At 31.9% G+C, this 18853-nt stretch overlaps 4 protein-coding genes and 1 long non-coding RNA gene across 5 annotated transcripts in view; 4 read left to right on the top strand and 1 right to left on the bottom strand.

Moving 5' to 3' along the window:
• Positions 1-1083: 1083 nt before the first annotated feature.
• On the top strand, positions 1084-1858 carry LOC106116264 (uncharacterized). Its single transcript, XR_001227795.1, has 2 exons — positions 1084-1179; positions 1286-1858. It is a non-coding gene; the product is annotated as an uncharacterized LOC106116264 (long non-coding RNA).
• Positions 1859-2586: 728 nt separating this feature from the next.
• On the top strand, positions 2587-4115 carry LOC106116228 (MATH and LRR domain-containing protein PFE0570w-like). The gene has a single exon (XM_013309986.1). The coding sequence runs from the start codon at positions 2649-2651 to the stop codon at positions 4014-4016; it is 1368 nt and encodes a 455-aa protein (XP_013165440.1). The 5' UTR covers positions 2587-2648; the 3' UTR covers positions 4017-4115.
• Positions 4116-4355: 240 nt separating this feature from the next.
• On the top strand, positions 4356-6317 carry LOC106116443 (kxDL motif-containing protein CG10681). The gene is given in 4 exon segments (NM_001312161.1): positions 4356-4547; positions 4639-4812; positions 4962-5467; positions 5702-6317. Coding segments are annotated over 3 exon segments (669 nt in total). The 5' UTR covers positions 4356-4407; the 3' UTR covers positions 5317-5467; positions 5702-6317.
• A 52-nt stretch (positions 6318-6369) lies between these two features.
• On the bottom strand, positions 6370-8043 carry LOC106116444 (ubiquitin-conjugating enzyme E2 T). The gene is made up of 2 exons (XM_013310289.1): positions 7677-8043; positions 6370-7318 (listed from the first exon to the last, which is right to left on the bottom strand). Exons 1-2 carry the CDS (start codon positions 7927-7929, stop codon positions 7092-7094), a joined length of 480 nt encoding a protein of 159 aa, XP_013165743.1. The 5' UTR covers positions 7930-8043; the 3' UTR covers positions 6370-7091.
• A 283-nt stretch (positions 8044-8326) lies between these two features.
• The window catches only part of LOC106116452 (oxidative stress-induced growth inhibitor 1), a 27795-nt gene continuing 17268 nt past the window's right edge, over positions 8327-18853 (top strand). The window contains exon 1 of the mRNA XM_013310299.1: positions 8327-8560. The gene's annotated coding sequence lies outside the window, so the exon portion shown is untranslated. The remainder of the gene's footprint in view (positions 8561-18853) is intronic.

Here is an 18853-nt window from a genome sequence, read left to right as displayed (position 1 = left end):
TCCTTTTTTAAATGTTTTTAAAGCTAATTCATTTAATGGCCAGCAAATGACAGGGTCGGGGCTGTAATGGCGGGAAATGTAGAGAAAACAGTAAACACTGATTAACGTTTGAATTGTTTATGGGCGACCGCGCGCTGGCGACAACCACGATCATTGTTATTGCATTTAATGGTATGCAATTAATTGTGTTTTTTTTTTAATATTGGATTCGAGTTAACCTTATAGCTTGTGTTACTAGTATTGAAAGTAACTTACTGTTATTTTTTTAATCCAAATTCGAATCCACAACCGCTACATTAGTAACTAACTATAAAGCTATTGCCTTCTAATTGGATTATCCATAATTTCAAATCTCACAAATTAAAGTACAGATTTTAAATAAGTATTGGTCAATGACGAAAACGAATGGTCTTCAGATCCAAAACCCATTTCCTTTACCTCAATCCTGGATTCACAATCCTCAAGTGCATATTTTCTATTAGAGAGGTTTTTTTATAGTAAAATTATATAAAGACGCTGGTAATTCAGAAAAAAGCTTCAATAACATGAATATACGAGACAATTAACAAGTTGCTAGTTGAAAATATATCGAAAGTGGGCGAAATGCGCGGGAAAAGGAAATAAAATATGGCGCCCGAGTTGCAATTAAAGCGGCATCAGCGCGCTCCCGCCGCCAGATGGCGCGGACGTGGCGTCACGACGCGCCATTTGCATTTTTTCTGGCTTCGACCACGAGTTTGCGGCGCTTGTTTTGAAATACGGCACAGAACTACTGCGGCGATTGAATTTCTGATTGAAATAATTTATTTCATTACTTATTTGAGCAAAATTATAAAAATACATACGATAAATAATATTTTTAAAAATGATGTGTATACGATTCTTCATAATGTATTCATTTCCAAGAGTCCGCCATCAGTAGTGGGGAGTATTCCTAATATAAAATTGAATTAATAAAGAAAGCAAACAGTGAAGTCAAATTTAAATTAACTTCGACAAAGTTTCAATTATAAAGATAATAAAAAATAATCGAATAGTGTGCTTTAATAAATATCATAACATTTTTATTACATGTACATAACTTTATAAGAACGTCACTATTTGACAGTTAACGAAAAAAATAAAATAGAATAATGCAATTATTAGATTTTTATACAAAATAATTAAAATTATAAAATGGTGGGTAAGGAACTGTAATTACTAACATATGTAACAATTAAAAACTAACTTAATAATAGAAATAATCATTGTAATAGTAGTTTATAGGTTATCTTTTTAATTTCAGATTATCTTTTTATTTATTCTTTCATTCGTCGTCATAAACTGCCAGTATTTATCCGATCCGGCTTTCAAACCTGACATTAGATTCGACGATCACAACGACAGGTTTGATCTAAAACCACTGCTCAGATTCCAAAAGAATTATTTCAAATATCCAGCCCACAGACGAAACTTTAGAAAAACAATCATAAACAACAATGATAGAAGATCAGGATGGACAATATTGAAATCTAAACATTCAGATAAAGATACGGAAGTTGTTATAAAAAAAATCAAAAACAAAGTCAAACATGAATTAGAAAATATAGCAAAACACATCGGCAATTGGAGACGAAGTAATGAAAATGACAGAATTGGAAATAATGATCATTTAAAACAAGAAGTAATAACGTATCCTATCAGGAAATCATTAAATGATATTTTTATAAATCTAGATAATGGTAGACGTAAAGCTAAGCGTGATGGAATTGGATATGAAAATGAAGCCATTTTTAATTACGCGTTCCCTGTACACATGGTTTTACGTGGTTACATGACAATGCCGGCGGTATTTTAATGTAATAAATGTTTAAAATTCTTAAGCTTTTTAATGGTAATAGAAAATTGTACTCCTTTTTTTGTCTCCTTTTGCTGTAAAAAATACTGGCTGTATTATAGTTTTAGGCGCACTTCGTTATCTGTCACTTCTCTTGTCTCTTATGATTGTGTAATATATACAATGAAACACGAGTGTCAAGTCCAAGATGTTTAATTCGACTGTTCCACAAAATATCCATTCCATAGGGTAAATTATACAAAGTAATTTTATAGCTACCTACATCACATTTTGCTAATAAAATATACTAATTGTCCACAAATATTTCTGATATATCCCCATTTTAATTAATAAACTCATGAACAATAACATTTGACTAAAGGTTAATGACGACAAAAACATATTTGACTTCAAAAGACAGATAAGATACTCCTTCGCTTTTTTTAATGTGGGATTCCGTCTTTGTTTTTTTGGAAGGGAATGAAAGAGTTATCGATATTATTTACTAAAATAAGTATTCGTGAAGTTCTATAGTTACAAATAACTAATATTATGTCATTATCCTACTTCAAAAAGAAAGAGGTTCTTAATTCGTCTATATTTTTTATTGTCCACGTGTAGCCAAAGCTACAAATTAACTTTTCAATATTATAACTATAAATTCAGTATGCATGGCAACCCACAGTATTTTTAATTAAATAATTTCCAATTTTACGCTTAATTTAAAATAAAATAATTATTAATTTTGAAAATGATTAAAAGTAAAAAACTCATCATTTTTCAATTGCAAAGGCTATGAAAAGTTCTGTGAATTAGTAAAAAATTTAAAAAAATGTTGGGAAAAATATTACAAGCGGTTTTATTTACTGCTTTATTTAATAATACTATAGAAAGGAATGTTCAAACAAGGACTATGATTGATCTTAAAAAGATTCTGAACACTATCAACGACAATCAGGACAACCGTAATGATGTAACGTATCTTCGAACCAAAAACAGACACCAGTCACTAAGAAATCAAGATAATGACAACGCAGATAGAATCGACGTAGATATCCTGGATTCCTTCATCAAACGTATATTAAATAATAATAATAAGTTTAACGACCAAGATTTTGATAGATTTCTCCGTAACGCCAAAGACAACTTGTGCGCGAAAACTGGAAGATGTGGATGCAGTGGACCCGGCAGGTGTGATGATAAAAAAGTAACTAACCAAAAAACAGTAGATGAAGTAGAAAATTTTATAAATAACTTACAAGAAAAATTAGAAAAAGACAATCAAGAAACAAGCAGCGATGATGAAACAGAAAATGATATACAAAATAATGATAAAATATTGCAAGACAATGATAAGGAAGACGATGAATATTATAATATTAAAATAGATGACAAAAAGCAAGCAGACACTCGCGTTAACTTGTTAATTGTTAACGATCTTGCTGATCTTGAAGATCTATTGAGACAAAATATATTACCTCAAGCGATCGATGCAGAAACAATAAAAAAATTAAACTTCGATAATTTCCCTCATCATGGTGTACGTCATAAGTCTAGAAATAATGTTAAAGCTATTATTGTGGATTTGGGTAAGTTTTATAATGATTCAGAAATGGGAGATAATGAAGAGGACTTAACTGTCCCTCGGTCAGAAGCACAAGATCAAGAATCCTCTGATCCTAATGAATTTATCGATAATTTTAATCACTTAAAAGAAAAGGTGATTAATTCATATATAAATTTCGTAACGAATAAAAATGCTAAGAAACCAAACTTATCAGTACTTAGTAATACACAGAAGCGTAAAATCAGAATACTTAAAGGTAAAATGCGAACTAACAAACAGAAATTGTCCAAACAAGACATAAAAACAGAAATAAATGACATCATGTTTGGGAAGAACAGTAAAATTAAATTTATACCTACAAATGACAATTCCAACAATATTGCAGTACCGAATTGGATCTACAAATTAATCGTTAATTCTAAACCCGTAGCTTACTTGAGAGAGCCAAAAAGAGTCCTTCCATTGACTGAAAAACAAAAGAATCGATTATTTAACAAGAATAAAAGTTTAAGGCAAAAACCAGAAATAAGTAGAATATGGCGTAGAAATTTTGGACAAAATTTACAACAACTTGGGGTACCATTTGAGCTTGCTGTTGAGGGTCTAGCTCAATATAATGACGATAATGAGTAAATATCATGTATTTCAAGGTTTAAATAAAAAAAATTAAATTCTGTAACTAAAAGTACAGAAAATTGATATAGTTGATGTAACGAATTATATATTTGCATTAATAAAGCAATTCATACAATTTGTTTTAATTTTTCCAATTTCTTGTACAAATGCCTTTGATTTGTTTATTCTGAACGAATCTTTAATTTTTTAAGAATATTTTCATGGGCAACTTTTTCAAAACTGTCACCTGTCACTGTCAACTTCTCATTTGACAAACGACAACCAAAACGACCAAAACTAGAACATTGACGTTTTGTTCATAGCGTAAAATTAGGATTATTTAATATTACTTATTAAAAACGAACTCTATTAAATAGGATATTTTAAAGCGTACACTAATTACATAACGATGGCCAATGATACCCCCGAAAGCGATTTCTCAATAGAATGCTTTCAAAATTATACAGCACCAGAAGTTTTCGTACAAGGATTGGCTGGTATGGTCGATCAAACAGACGTTGAAACGATTATACGAGCCCAAAAAGTCATGTAAGTTACATTTTATTCTTATCTTTATACTATACACTATATTTAAGTAATACTACTTTCGTAAATGCTTTACGTGTGGTCAATTTTTTAGGCTTCAACGTTTTGAAAAAACAACAGAAATGCTGACTAACTGTAATCAGCTATCATCAAGTCGTCTGAGAGCCGCGTCTACAGAGTTCAAAAAGCACACACAGTTACTGCTGGATATGAAAAAAGATCTCGAATTTATTTTCAAAAAGATTCGCGCTATGAAGACTAAGTTAAGGTTCGTAAAGTTTTAACTATTAAAGACCTAAAAAAAATCATCAGTGGGATAAAAATAAAAGGTTTTGTGATTACAACTTTCTATTGATGCCATTACGAAATTTCGTTTAATATTTATCTCATATTATTTTCAATTATCTGTTATTACAGTCAACAATACCCGGAAGCATATAAGCAGGCAGTAGCAGCATCAATAGCCAACCAGAAACCAGTCAATGATGATGATGATGAAGATTTTGGAGTATCAGAAACAAGGGTACAATCTAAAATGGTAGCCACTGTATCCACAGAAACTTTAAAACCAACAACGAGTAATGAAAAGAAATCAAAGAAGAAAGACATCAAATTGAACCAAGAAAACAATAATACAGAACCACAGAGTAGTAAAGATATTATCGGTTCTCCGACTTTCTTAATGATGGGGAAGAGGGTTAAACGAGGTAGCAGTTCTTCCGAGACTGAAAGTGCAAGCTCTGGAGATGATACGAGTACGGACACCGGTTGACAGTTCGACATGAGTCTCGGTTAATGTGATATAGACCACTTGTAAAAGTGATTATGGGACAATCGTTCTAGTCTTCGTATATGACTGCTGTGAAGTCAATTTTTTGCTGGAATTTATGTATTGTATTTAATGATAGATATTAGTTATTGTCTTACTATGGATTAACTAAACTGATATATAAACACGGCTAAACACTCACGTATATACGGACGCGGACTCTGAGTGACGGGCCGCGTCCGCGAAATAATACCAGTGCCACTCATCCTGATGAAGGGCCCCCGATGGGCTCGAAACTAGTCGGTGCCGCCACCGGACGTATATACGTGAGTATTTAGCCGTGTTTATATATCAGTTTAGTATAATGTCTCACGAAAGTTTGAATAATTTACTATGGATTAAGGCTCTTTGTATACAAGGCACTGTAAATCTCTGAAACTAATATTGTTGCTTGCCTCGCACTCTGTACATCCAATGATGAATCATCGACGCAAGATGTCTATTCGGTAGACATAGCGACTACATATCAACTGTATAGATTTGCTACACCATCTTGAAATTCGCAGCGACTTTTCTTACGATAATCTAGACAAATAAGTTGCGTGCGACTTCCTTTAGCGACCATAGTAATGTTGGAAACGCATGCCTGTAGACAAACCTCTATGACATTGTATTCTGTAAGTTACTTACTGTAAGTTTCTGACACCAAAATCTGTATAAAACATATTGTTATCCCTCTCATTATCTTTGACAACACAGAGATATCAATATGTGTTATATGGAGATTTTGAACTCGGAAACCCAGGGTAAGTGACTAAAATCGATCGAGGTTACGAACATTTGCATCGCTATGTGTAAGAAGCTTAGCCTGTGGTACTTGTAGATAAACATATCATACAAGTGAAAATGGAGTTAAGGTGTAAGGAAATTAGTGGATATTGTAGTCATGAAAATAATGTAACTTATTTAAAATTTGAATATTTATCAACTGTTGATGTTTTTATTGTAAACTTATGTAAAATTAATGGCAATAAATATTAAATTCTAAGTTATATTACATTATTTATTTCTAATTTCCATGGATATCCTAAAATCTAATGTTTGCTTTGTGTTACATTAATGCTACAAAAATTAAATTCACATATTCCTTATATCATAACCACTCCAATATATTATTTAACAATAGATGTCAATCAAAAATGAGATCACAATTTTTTTTTAAATATAACATTCTTATGTACCTCATATTTTTGTTAAGTAAATTACACTTCTTCTACACAAGAGTTAACTGCGCTCTAAACAATTAATAAGATTTTTCAGTTCTTATTTCCTTGCTGCTTGAATCTTACTTATAAATGTCAATTTGGATGGATGGATGGAAGTCTGTTAAAACATAACATCTGCCAAACGTATCTAGATGAAATTTGGCATAGTAGAACATAGCTAAGTAAAATACATAGACTAATTAAGTTTTTTTTATAATTTTGGTGCGGACGAAGCCGCAGGCGACAGCTAGTATGTTTATACTTGCAATGAATTTAATGCAACTATGATTTTTCCATGTTAACCAAAGTCAGTGGCACTGAACAAGTCTGCAATAAATGAATTTCAAAATACTGTAGTTTTTAATCAATTTTTTGACCACTTAAGGTACACTGCATAGTACAACTCTTGCCCTAGGTAAAATTAGGCAACAACTTGTGCGTTGCTCTCAACCATCAAGATATTTGAATGCAAGAATAGACAGAAATGTTTAAAGATTCATCAATGACTGCTTGTTATATCTGTTGACCAATAGCGTATTTCTCAGTACATCTTCTTGCATTTTCATTGAACTTTTCAATATCTATCTTGTATTCATTTGCAATATCCATCATAAGTGGGTCATGTGGATTGGGATTTGCCAATAATGTTTGTAAGGAGACAAGTAAATTCTCCAAGGTAATTGTCGGCACCCAGGCACCTTTCGGTGGCATTTTCAATAAATCCATACATATTCGGCCTTCTGTAAAAAATCACAAATTAACATAAACATAAAAATATATTTAAAACTTGACAGACTGTTCAGACACATTCACACAAAAGATGATGATGAAGAGAGGTGAATAACAAACAAAATTATTAATGCTCTTAATGTGTATTTAGCATCCTTATTTCTATATTTACATATAGTCTTAAATCTTTGATATAAAATAAAATATTTAAAAAAAAACAAACGAATAATTCACTAAAATATGTTATTAAAAGGAGTCCCTTTAGGATGTGTATTTTATATTAGATATTATAGATATTGATGTTTGGTATCTATGATATGACTTTTTTTTAAATAATATATAAAGAAATATTAAGGTAAAATACATTACCTTTATCAATGTTTGGATGATAAACTGGAGTAACAAACTTCACCAGAGGAGGTTCGAAAGGGTATCGTTGAGGTATGTCGATAATTAGTTTGAACATACCCCTCTCATAAGGGGATCCCTTTGGACCTTGCATATTTACTGTCAGAACATCGTAAATATCCGCTTTTTCAGGACAACACTTAATTCCCCAAGGAGATTTAGTTTCGAAATTTTTAATTTCGCGTGCTAGTCGAGCAGTACGTGCATTTGACATATTAAGAATATTTGATGAAAAAGATAATAAATGCAACTTGTTCGTAAAAAAATAACTTACAAACTTGTGAAAACATAATCAAACTTTGACTTTAACAGATGTGCCGCCTTTTCCTTTTTCTGTCAACAATACAGATTGCTACAGTGCTCTGTGGTATGTCGTGGCTGTCCATAAGCTATTAAATAAAAAGCACAAAAAATAGAACGTTTAGCTTAAATATCGTTCATTAAAAATAAAACGTCATTGTTATTGTTGCTGTTTTTTGCTGTAAAAAACTTATTTCAGTCTATAAAACAAAACTTTTCTTAAACATGCATAGATTGAAACATGTCCTATTTTTAGCTTAAATGTCAAACATCGACAGTGGCGCCAGTGCTATTTTTGATCAAGTGACGGAATTGACGGAACTTCGAAGTTCGAACGACAAGTTGAAGGTTCGGAGAATTGAAAAAAAAAACTTAATAAGGTTATGACTTGATTGATCATTTCTCGTGCTTTCGATACGAAGTTTTTACTTAACACATTAATTTTCTTACTTAAAAAAAGTATTCAATGTTTCTAAGATCAGTAAGTGCTACACTAAAGTGAAAAGTGTCGTGTTGATTGGTGAATATTTTTCAGGAATAAATCGGTGAGTAAAATATTTTTTTTCTTATTGGAAACGTTTTACATTGAATTGTATTACATTAAAATATTAATATAGGTCAAATGCGGTTATAATTACGAAAGAATTTAGTCCAAATATTATTAAAGAGTGATTCAAAATTATGGATTACATTTCGGTGTTGGACACAAATGTTGAGCGAATTTTTATTGAATACTGAGAAAACTAACGTGGTGTTACTTATATCGTAACTAAGTAATATCGGTGTTGTGAAACACGTGATTTATGTAATAAAAATAATCGATTCGCACTTGTTATTGATTTGATAATGTAACAACTTGAGTGCCGGCAATTGTCTCGAATTCTACGAAATCTTTAGTTTACAACACAAGATAATACTTGGAAATAACTATTCAAGTTGAATGTTTAAGATACACAGAGCAAAACTGGCATGAAATTTAAGAAAATATTTTTTTTTAGGTTATAAACATATGTTTTACTTTTCAAACGTATATGGCTTAATCATTGTGAAATATTAATTTAAAATATACAGAATCACAATAATACTTAATTGTATTTTAATTTTGAATTAGAAATAAAGATATAATAATACATAGTAACATTTGTAACAATTGTAAGAAAATATTCTTATAACATAAATTAGATAAACTAAACATAATGTGACATAATATATAAAATATCAAACATCAATTGAATTTAAAATATGCTTAAACAATATTCTCACTAACAATGTTATTATAAAAATTCTTTCTATTATAATAAATATATAACATCATATAATAGCTTGTTTATATTCAAGAAATTATTTAACATTTTATACATTATGTAAGGAATCCACGGGAATAAATTATTGATACATATTTCTGATAAAACTTAAAACAAATGCTAAAGTACTAAATGCTTAAAAAAATTCTATTTACCACTACATAGTCAAAAAAAGGCTAAGAACTAGTGTCATTAAGAAATAAGCTATAATTTTTATTCATCTTACTAATATAAATGCAAATATTTACATGGATGTTTGTTAAAAGCTAGAACGTTTACATGGATATTGATGAAATTTGCTCTGAATGTGTTCTACATAATCTGGAAGAACACATAAGCTACTAATCTTTTAATTCTGCACCGATGGATATAAGCCATAGATTGTTTGGAAATAAATTGGCACTATACAGGATGGTTATTTTTTATATTTTCATCTTTAGTATGTTAATTATGATAATTTTAGATATAGTGTTTAATATGAATAGCTAATGGACTAAAGTGATAAATTTTTTATATTGCAAGATGACAATTTACTTGAATTTACTTTGACTTTAAATCTTCTGTTGGACTTTAAAAAAATTGATTCTATGTTCTTTAATTCAATTAAATAGTGTAAAATTAGAATTATTAATTAATACAAGTAATTACATTAATCAAACAACAAGAAATAATTCTATAAAATTCAAAATTATAAAGTTTGAATAATTCTCCGGCTCGAAGGACCAATTTTTATATATAATGCGAAACACATGCGAACTTCCATGAATTCTTAGTAGTCATATCTGACATATATATGTAAAGAAATGTATCCATAGTTCAACAACACCAACAAAAAGTTTGTAGATAACTAAAAAAGATCGAGGATCTTTATCTGTATAAAAGATCCTTAAAAAGGAATGAACATCGGCTGCTAGATATTATGCAAGAATACAAACTTAGCCAACGGTAGCTTAGTAGGAAAAAGGGTTGTTCGTCATATAATACTGAAAAAATTGCGTAAATTTCACTTCTTTCCCTTTAATTCACGTGTTACCACCACGTGCATGACGTGTCGTGTGCTAATAGACACAATATGACAATGGACGTGTTTCCATAACACCACGTTATTTTATAATAACGTTTACATCACCGACAACGGATATTGGATACACGCAATGCGATAACTTTAATAATTTAAAGTACATATTATTCAAAAGATTCTATATAAGTTTTTAAAAAGTTTATTATTATGATAAGAAAGTTGAAATTTGGGATTATTGATACTTTCCATTGTTTTACAATGTTTTCTTATGAAAATAAACTATTTCGTGATTCGTGAACATATTAAGATTTATAATTTAAACTTTAAGTTGAAGATAAACCCGATTGACTCTATCTATGACACTCGGGGATAAAATACGAAACAAATGACACCACAGTCATGAAAATCTGTTCAGTCGTTTACCCTCCAAGTGACAAAGTGACAATTGGTTTTACATATAAAGTCACAAATATAAAAAATTACATACAATTCCAGAGTCAGGTAAAAAGACTATGTATTAAGTTTACATAACAAAGCGGTCATTTACTTATAGTTAATTAATTTTGTATGAATCGCGTAATATAATGATAAAACCAGTTATAAGAAAATACTACGTTAATAGGAAGTTAATACGTCAATGAACAAGTTTCATACTTCCTGTTATATGTTACTGTAGTAAATGATTAAAACATATATTTACTTTGCACCAACATAGTATTCAGAACTTTAGTATATAAAACTATACATACTACACATCGACTTCCTGTTGATTTTTATAGGCGAAAACACATCTCATCTCATGAGTCTCTTCAGATTCATATGTTCCTAGTCTCTCGATTTATTTCTGAACATCTTATATACAGCGTGTCCCAGAATTCAACAATAAAACGGTAGTGGCCTATAGCCAGATCGATAACTACTCGGTGAAAAATACTAAAAAATAACCCGACTCTGAATCCGATCTGGCTATACACCATTAACGTTTAATCTTTGAATTTTGGGACACGCTGTATATTGCTTTTTGTCCTTGTAAACATGAAGAAATGTTATATTAAATATTTTTTTTTAATTAATTCCCTTCAAAGCGTCGTCTTTGAAGCGAACCAAAGAGGTTTTTCTTTCGTACTCAGAAAGATCATGTTACCGTGTTCCACTGCCAAAGAAATTTAAAACGTAATATATAGATAAAATAAAAAATAACTATGTCGCCCGCGACTCCGTCTGCGCGTCATTAAAAAGTGGATAGCAACCGATTCTTAATCCTATTGAATCAAACTAATATTATAAATGTGAATGTTTGGATGGATGGATGTTTATTTGAAGGTTGCTAGAACGGCTGCATGGATCTGGTTGAAAGTCGGCATAGATGTAGAACATAGCGCGAACGAACATATAGACTACATGTACAGGAACCCAAAAAGCCCCGGGACCCGTGTTAATAAATGATACAAAAAAGGTCGGGTGGATGAGTCGTTTAATTAGCGTTAAGCGCAATCAAAACAAAACAGTAAAACCGAACGCTAGCGTGCACTTAAATAGCGCAGCGCCATCTAGTTCTTTTAGAACGAAACTTATATTTTTATCAACATTATACTTTTTATTTGCGCGTGAACACTACATTTTTTTTTATTTCCGCACGGAGTAAGTCTCGGGCGACAGCTTGTATGTAGATAAAATGAGAAAGAATAAATATAATATTATGTTTTTACAATATTTTGTTCTCTGCAGAAATATCACAATAATATCATTAACTCTGTATTTCTATATTGAATACTTTTTATACTCATTTCCTAGTCAAATGAAAACAGATCTGAATAGTCTTTCCAACTTCCTACACTTTTTGTATAATCAATATTTCCTTTATTGTAAATAACAAAAACATAACATAAAAAGATTCTTCACAATAAGTTTATAGCAGTTAATAGTGAGCTGAGGGCCGCGTCCGCGAAATAACACCAGTACAACTCATCCTGATGAAGGGCCCCCGATCGGCTCGAAACTAGTCGGTGCCGCCACCGGACGAATATACGTGAGTGTTTAGCCGTTATTATATATCAGTTAAGTTTATAGCAAGACCATGACTTAGGCTTGATAGTCTTACTAATATTATAGATGCGTATGTTTAGATGGATGTTTGTTAGAAGTTATCCCCAGAACGACTGCACCGATCTCGCTGAAATTTGGTATGTAAAACATAGTCTGGAAGAACACGTAGGCAACTTATTAAGTTTTTTTTATTACAAGCAAACGGAGTGCGACAACTAGTGTTTCTTACATTTCTATTTACTTTATTATATGAATGGTGTCGTCAGCGATTCCGTCTGCGCGAGTTAAAAGAAATAGTAGCCTATGTTCTTCCAGACTTATTGCAACCGTTCTGGAGATAAGTTCAAACACACATCCATTCATCCAAATATTCTTAGTAATATCAGGCCCATATTTTACAATTTTATTCTTAAATCGATAGATAAAATAGTAAAAAGCTGTTCAAATTACTACAGGTACGTTAATATACGTAACAATTTAGGTCAGACGTTAATCCAAATCAATTATAACAAATCCGTTTTATTGATTATAGCAAGGGCGAGATTAGTTAATCTATTTGCACGAGGCACGCAAATATATATCATAGTTTTTCACATGAAAATAGATAAAAAACATTTTACAACTATTCCTTATCATTACGAATAAATATTTTTATTTACGCCCGACTGTCGGGAATTTTTGGCATGTAACTATGTCCCTTCCATTGCGACGAAAAGTCCTATGATTCACGAGTTCCAATGTTCCCTCAAGGATATATGAGTAATCAGGCGGAGGTATTATGGCGGGAAATAGGTTAAAAACTTAAAGTATAATAGTAATCTTATTATTATTATAAATGCAAATGTTTATATGTATGCCTGGATGGATGTTTGTTTAAAGGTATCTCTAAAACTGCTGCATGGATCTTGTTGAAATTATGTATAAAAATGGAACATATTCTTGAAGAACACATAGGTGTTTTTTTAATTCCGCGCGGATAAAGTCGCGGGCGATAGCTAGTGTAGTGTAAAGGTACGCGTCCATTGGCCCGCGCCGGTCGGACCGCACGTCCGCAACGGATTGCTTTTCGATGCGGGCGGCGCGAATGATGGACGCAGCGCTATGTAATAAATAAAAAGCAAACTAAAATCCGTTGCTTGACGTGCGTGCGGTGTATCTGACATGGGCAAATGGACGCGTTCCTTTCAGAAGGTTATGCGAAAAAAGATTTAGAATCGCTGGTTTAAACATTTGATCCCATCATTTAATCCTATCCTCTAAGTTTCATATAACGTTATTTGCGAGAGTTTTTTTTTTAATTAAGTGATTTGATATATAAAGATAGTAGATAAATAATTCACTTATCTGTTTGTTTACAAAGTGGCTTATTCATGGTGATCCCTAAGTAACCAAGGTCGGTACTTGAGGTCGCCATTTTGTTGCGCAACATTTCGTAACATCCCAATAGCGCAGTGGTTAAAGTGATTACCGATAAACAGGTTCGATTCCTGAAAATAAAAACATGTATAATGCTCTATTATGTAAATTAATTTGTTTTTTTTCTATATCATATAAGAAATTCTACAAACGAGGTGGCATTGACATATATTTCATCTTAAATTAGAATTTGTACAGTATATAGATATTAAACATCTAATTTGTATGTAAGATTTGTATTACACGAGACTATTTACAGAATCTATTTATGTATCCAGTCTCGAGGACTGCGTCGTTTGATCTACTTTAGTCTATCTATTCGTCTTTATATCACTCAGTTTGTCTCCTAACCACATATGTATTTGGGACTAATAATGTACTGTTTTAAGTACAATGCAAGCATTCAGTCCATAGATTAATAAGTAGTCATGGGCAACGCAACTAAAATTTACGACTTGCAGATCAGTTAACGGTTCACATGTATGAGGTAGATCAGTGAACTGACTCGCAACTCAATTTGTATCTGCATAAAGTTATTTACGTTTCAAGCTGCGATAAGCGAGACACTAAGCAGCTCATCGACTCATATTGTATAAGAATTGTGAGCTGTAAATTTAGTTGTCGCAACTCAACGGTTCAAGTTCATGTGAGATCTTTTGAATCTATTCAGAAGTGATTTACACATGGTTAATATTAAATTAAAAGATTGGATGTGTTACATATCTTTGATAGAATATTAGTAGTAGTCGCGGGCGACAGCTAGTTATTTCATATCTTGTTTTAACCTTCGTTTAAAAGCTATTTGTGAGCGAAGGTTCAGCAGAAAAAAGTAATAATGATTAAAATAAGAACCATTGACGTCATTTAATCTTACTTCTTACTAATATTATAAATGCGTATGCATGGATGGATGTTTGTTACAAGAAGGAATGCATGGATCCTGTTGAAATTTCGCATAAACGTATAATATATTCTGGTAGAACACATAAGCGACTTATTAAGTTTTTTTTTTAATATTACGTGAGGGTAGTCAACAGCTAGTCTAAACTATTATACAGTTGAACGACCTCGTGTTTTATTATATTATTAGTTTTTTTTTTTATTCCGACATTGATTGCAAGGCCTTTGATAGAGTAGACATAATTTGAATTTGTTTTTTTTTCGCTTTTTTTAATAACTGTTTATAGAATCAGACACGGTTTTTATGACTTATGAATGAAGCATACTTCAAACTTAAATCGTTAGAGTCATGTTACTAATATAAATGCGAATGTTTGGATGAATGGATGTTTGTTATGTTAGGAAGAGAATCCGACACTGTGCCGGTGTACCGGCGCAACACTAGCCTAACTAAAATGACGCTTATGTCCCTCAGTAATCATTCTGACACTTGACTTGGTAACGAAAGCGCGTTATTAGCACCAAAGGATTCTTACTAATAATGTCTGGATGAAATTTGGCATACATATAGAACATAGTCTGTAAGAACACATAGGCTACTAATGTTTTTTTTAATTCCGCGTGGTCTGTGTCTCGGGCGACAGCTAGTATGACATAACTTTTATAATTAATGTCACAATGTCACCCTTAATCGATGCTTGTATTACTAATACATAGATTGTTGATAGTCTGTAGCCATGGAGAATGGAATGAGGCTACAGTTACAAGGACGTATGGAATTTCATACATTAATCAACTATTTTGTATGTATTTATCTGTGTTATATGTCGCATTAATTGATATTCATTTCATCATCAGCTCACTATAAGTCCCCACTGAGGGGCTCGGAGCCTACCCTAAGTTAGGCGTGACTAGGCCATAGTCAACCACGCTGGCCCAGTGTGGGTTGGTTGACTTCACACATATCTTTGAATTTCTTCTCAGATATGTGCATCACAATGTTTTCAAATGTACATATGTAAATCGAACATCGAAAAACACATTGGTACATGGCGAGATTCGAACCAGGATCTGCAGATTACAAGTCAAGTGCTGAAACCTCTGAGCCACTGAGCGTTGATTGATATATAGTTAATATATTTAAAGAATAACGAACAATATCTTTGTCACAACATCCAGGGCCGGCCTCAGGACGCTAGACGCAAAGGGGCGCGTATTACACATTCTCATGTATCCCTAAAAAGCATAGAAAAAAGGGCGCCCTTGAAATCTTACCCAGGGCACAAATAGATCTAAATACGTCACTGGAAAGCTCTGAGCTTATTGTTATCTCTGCCTCTTTATAGACAATGAAATAGATAAATAAATCTATAATACTAAAACATTGGTTCCCATAGTGGAACCCCACCACACACTCACACCCCCAAAAAATTCTGAATGAGAATAGAGTTAAGGATCCATGAAAAGTATCACCAAAGTTAACTGAAACTAAGACATTTTTAGAATCGATTTATAAGGTTAAAAACAAGTATGGGAATTATTGATTTAGACATCTTGATAAAGATAAAAGAAGCTGAAACATTCATTGGATTCGAATTCGCTACAATGTTACGTTCTACGCACTTGACTGTTGGCGCATTTCCAATTGTTTCTATTATTTTGACAATATTAATCTGTGTTCATGGAAAATTGGAACGTGTTTATTATTTCCTTAGTTTATTTTCTAAGAATCTATTTACTCATTTATAATATGAATGAGATAAATCTAAAAAAAAATAATAAAAAAAAAACAAAAAATCCGATTGGATTACATCTTAGGTAAGGTATCAAACAGATTAGGAATGAAATAGCTACTCATTCTTCAAAATCAGTTAATTCAACAGCAAATCCTTATATATAAATGCTTATGTAAAGCGTAAATAACATTATATTACGAAATTATTACAAACAATCGATATTAAAATTCGCAAACAATACAAAAAATGCAATATTAAAATCATCATATCACTTTTATGATAAGTATATCACGCGTGATGTCCACTATCACGTTACGCGTGATAAGCACACCGCACCCCCGATAGTAACCACCGTGACAGCGTGACCCGACGTGATAAAATTTACGCGATCGAAAATTTTTAGTACATTTATAGCATAGTTACTGTGAAAGTTTATTGACTTAAAATTGATAATATTACGTATAACAACCGCTTTTAGGAAGCAATTTTTATCAACAATAAAGTATTATATTATGAGTTATTAGCTATTGCCTTTTAATTAATTTAAAAAAAAAACTTAAATAGTCTATGTGTTCTTCCGGACTATGTTCTACATCTATGCCTTTTAGCCAGATGCATCCGTTCTGGATACTCTTGGATAACTAAACTAATATACATCCATCGAAACGTTTGCGTTTATAATAGTAACATGGTCTAATATCGACCAATAGGTGGCCACTATTTAAATAATTAAGTACATACAGACAGTCTGCTGTTTTTAATGAAAAATTGGATTATTTATTTTGGTAATATAGTCATAGAGCGTTGGTGGCTCAGGGGTCAAGCACTTGACTTGCAATCTGCAAGTCCTGGGTTCGAATCCCGACATGTACCAATGTGTTTTTCTGTTTCCGATTTACATATGTACATTTATCCGACGTTCTTACGGTGAAGGAAAACATCGTGATGCAACCTGCACATATCTGAGAATAAATTCAAAGATACGTGTGAAGTCAAACAACACGTACTTGGCTAGCGTGGTTGACTATGGCCTAATCACCCTTCTTAACTTAGGGTAGGCTCCGAGCCTCTCGATGGGGACGTATAGTGAGCTGTTAATGTTGTTGTCATATTTCATGTGTTATTGATGTCAGTTTGCGATAAAAAGTGGGAAGCGAATTTATTTCTTTAACTGCATACATATTGGGTTCATGAAACCCATCTGAAACAAGTGAAGAATGCTGCATTACGAATCCAAAACATAATTTTGTATTCAATTGAAATCACTTGAATGGATTGGATGTGAATAACAGCATCCGTTGATTGTACTTACGAATGAAAAGAGTACAGACCAAACATTACAACTTTACATGTATCTGTGACATGGAAACTCTTTTAAAATTCTTTAAAAGAAAAAAACACGAGTAAAAACTTTTTTTTTCATTTTTTTTAAAAAAGTTTGAGACCCACCTGCCAACTACTTTATGATTAAGAAAAATTCAAAATCGGAACACCAGGAGCGGTACGCGGTAACACAAAAAAATACAGATGAATTGATAACGTTCTTCTTGTTGAAGTCGGCTAAAAAAACAACGGAAATTTGGTATTGTAGAACATAATCTGGTATACATAGACTAATTGAGTTTTTTTAATTCCGCTCGGACGTAGTCGTCGTGCTTGTATAAACGACAAATGCAATATAAGATTGTAACAAATACCATACACACAAAGTAATCTTTGAGCAAGCATAATGAGTGATTCTTTATGTCATGAGATAACGCAGCAATGTAACCAGAGACTTATTGACCTCCACCTAAGTTTATCAAAACCTCTATCATTGAACTAAGCTGTAGATAATATTTTTTATATTTCGAAATTAAAAAAAATGTTTAAAGTATTTCATCCTATACTCTTTGTATGAGAGTTTTTTTAACCTCTATGATGACGTCACATAGTCATTTCTTTTAAACTAGGAATCTCTCTTGGATGTTTATTAATAAAAATCTTAATGCGAAAGTTTAGATGGATGAATGTTTGTCGGTATCTCCGGAACGGCTCAACGGATTTTGATGAAATTTGGCATTTTGTAGAACATAGTCTGGAAGAACACATAGGCTACTTATTAAGTTTTTTTCCGCGCGGACGGAATCACGGGCGACAGAATAGTCTATGTTACTAAGGAATAATATAGCACACTAATAGTGAATGAATTATTAAAAACAGTCCAGTAGTTTTTGAGTTTATTCGTCACATACATACAGAAGTATAAACTTATACATCTTGTTTAAATTAAATGTAACACAAATTAACTATGATATGCAACATCTGCTTTCCTCACTATCTGGTTATATATAAATCTGCAAGTCATGTTAACTCCTATCATTTAAAACTATTGCACAATATAATACAATGACGTCACAGTGTATATATATATAT

This window comes from Papilio xuthus, unplaced genomic scaffold (genome assembly GCF_000836235.2).
Source record: "Papilio xuthus unplaced genomic scaffold, Pxut_1.1 DF827756.1, whole genome shotgun sequence".
NCBI lineage: Eukaryota > Metazoa > Arthropoda > Insecta > Lepidoptera > Papilionidae > Papilio > Papilio xuthus.
Note: the sequence above shows the minus strand (reverse complement) of the source record. Positions and strands in the feature narration are given on the sequence as shown.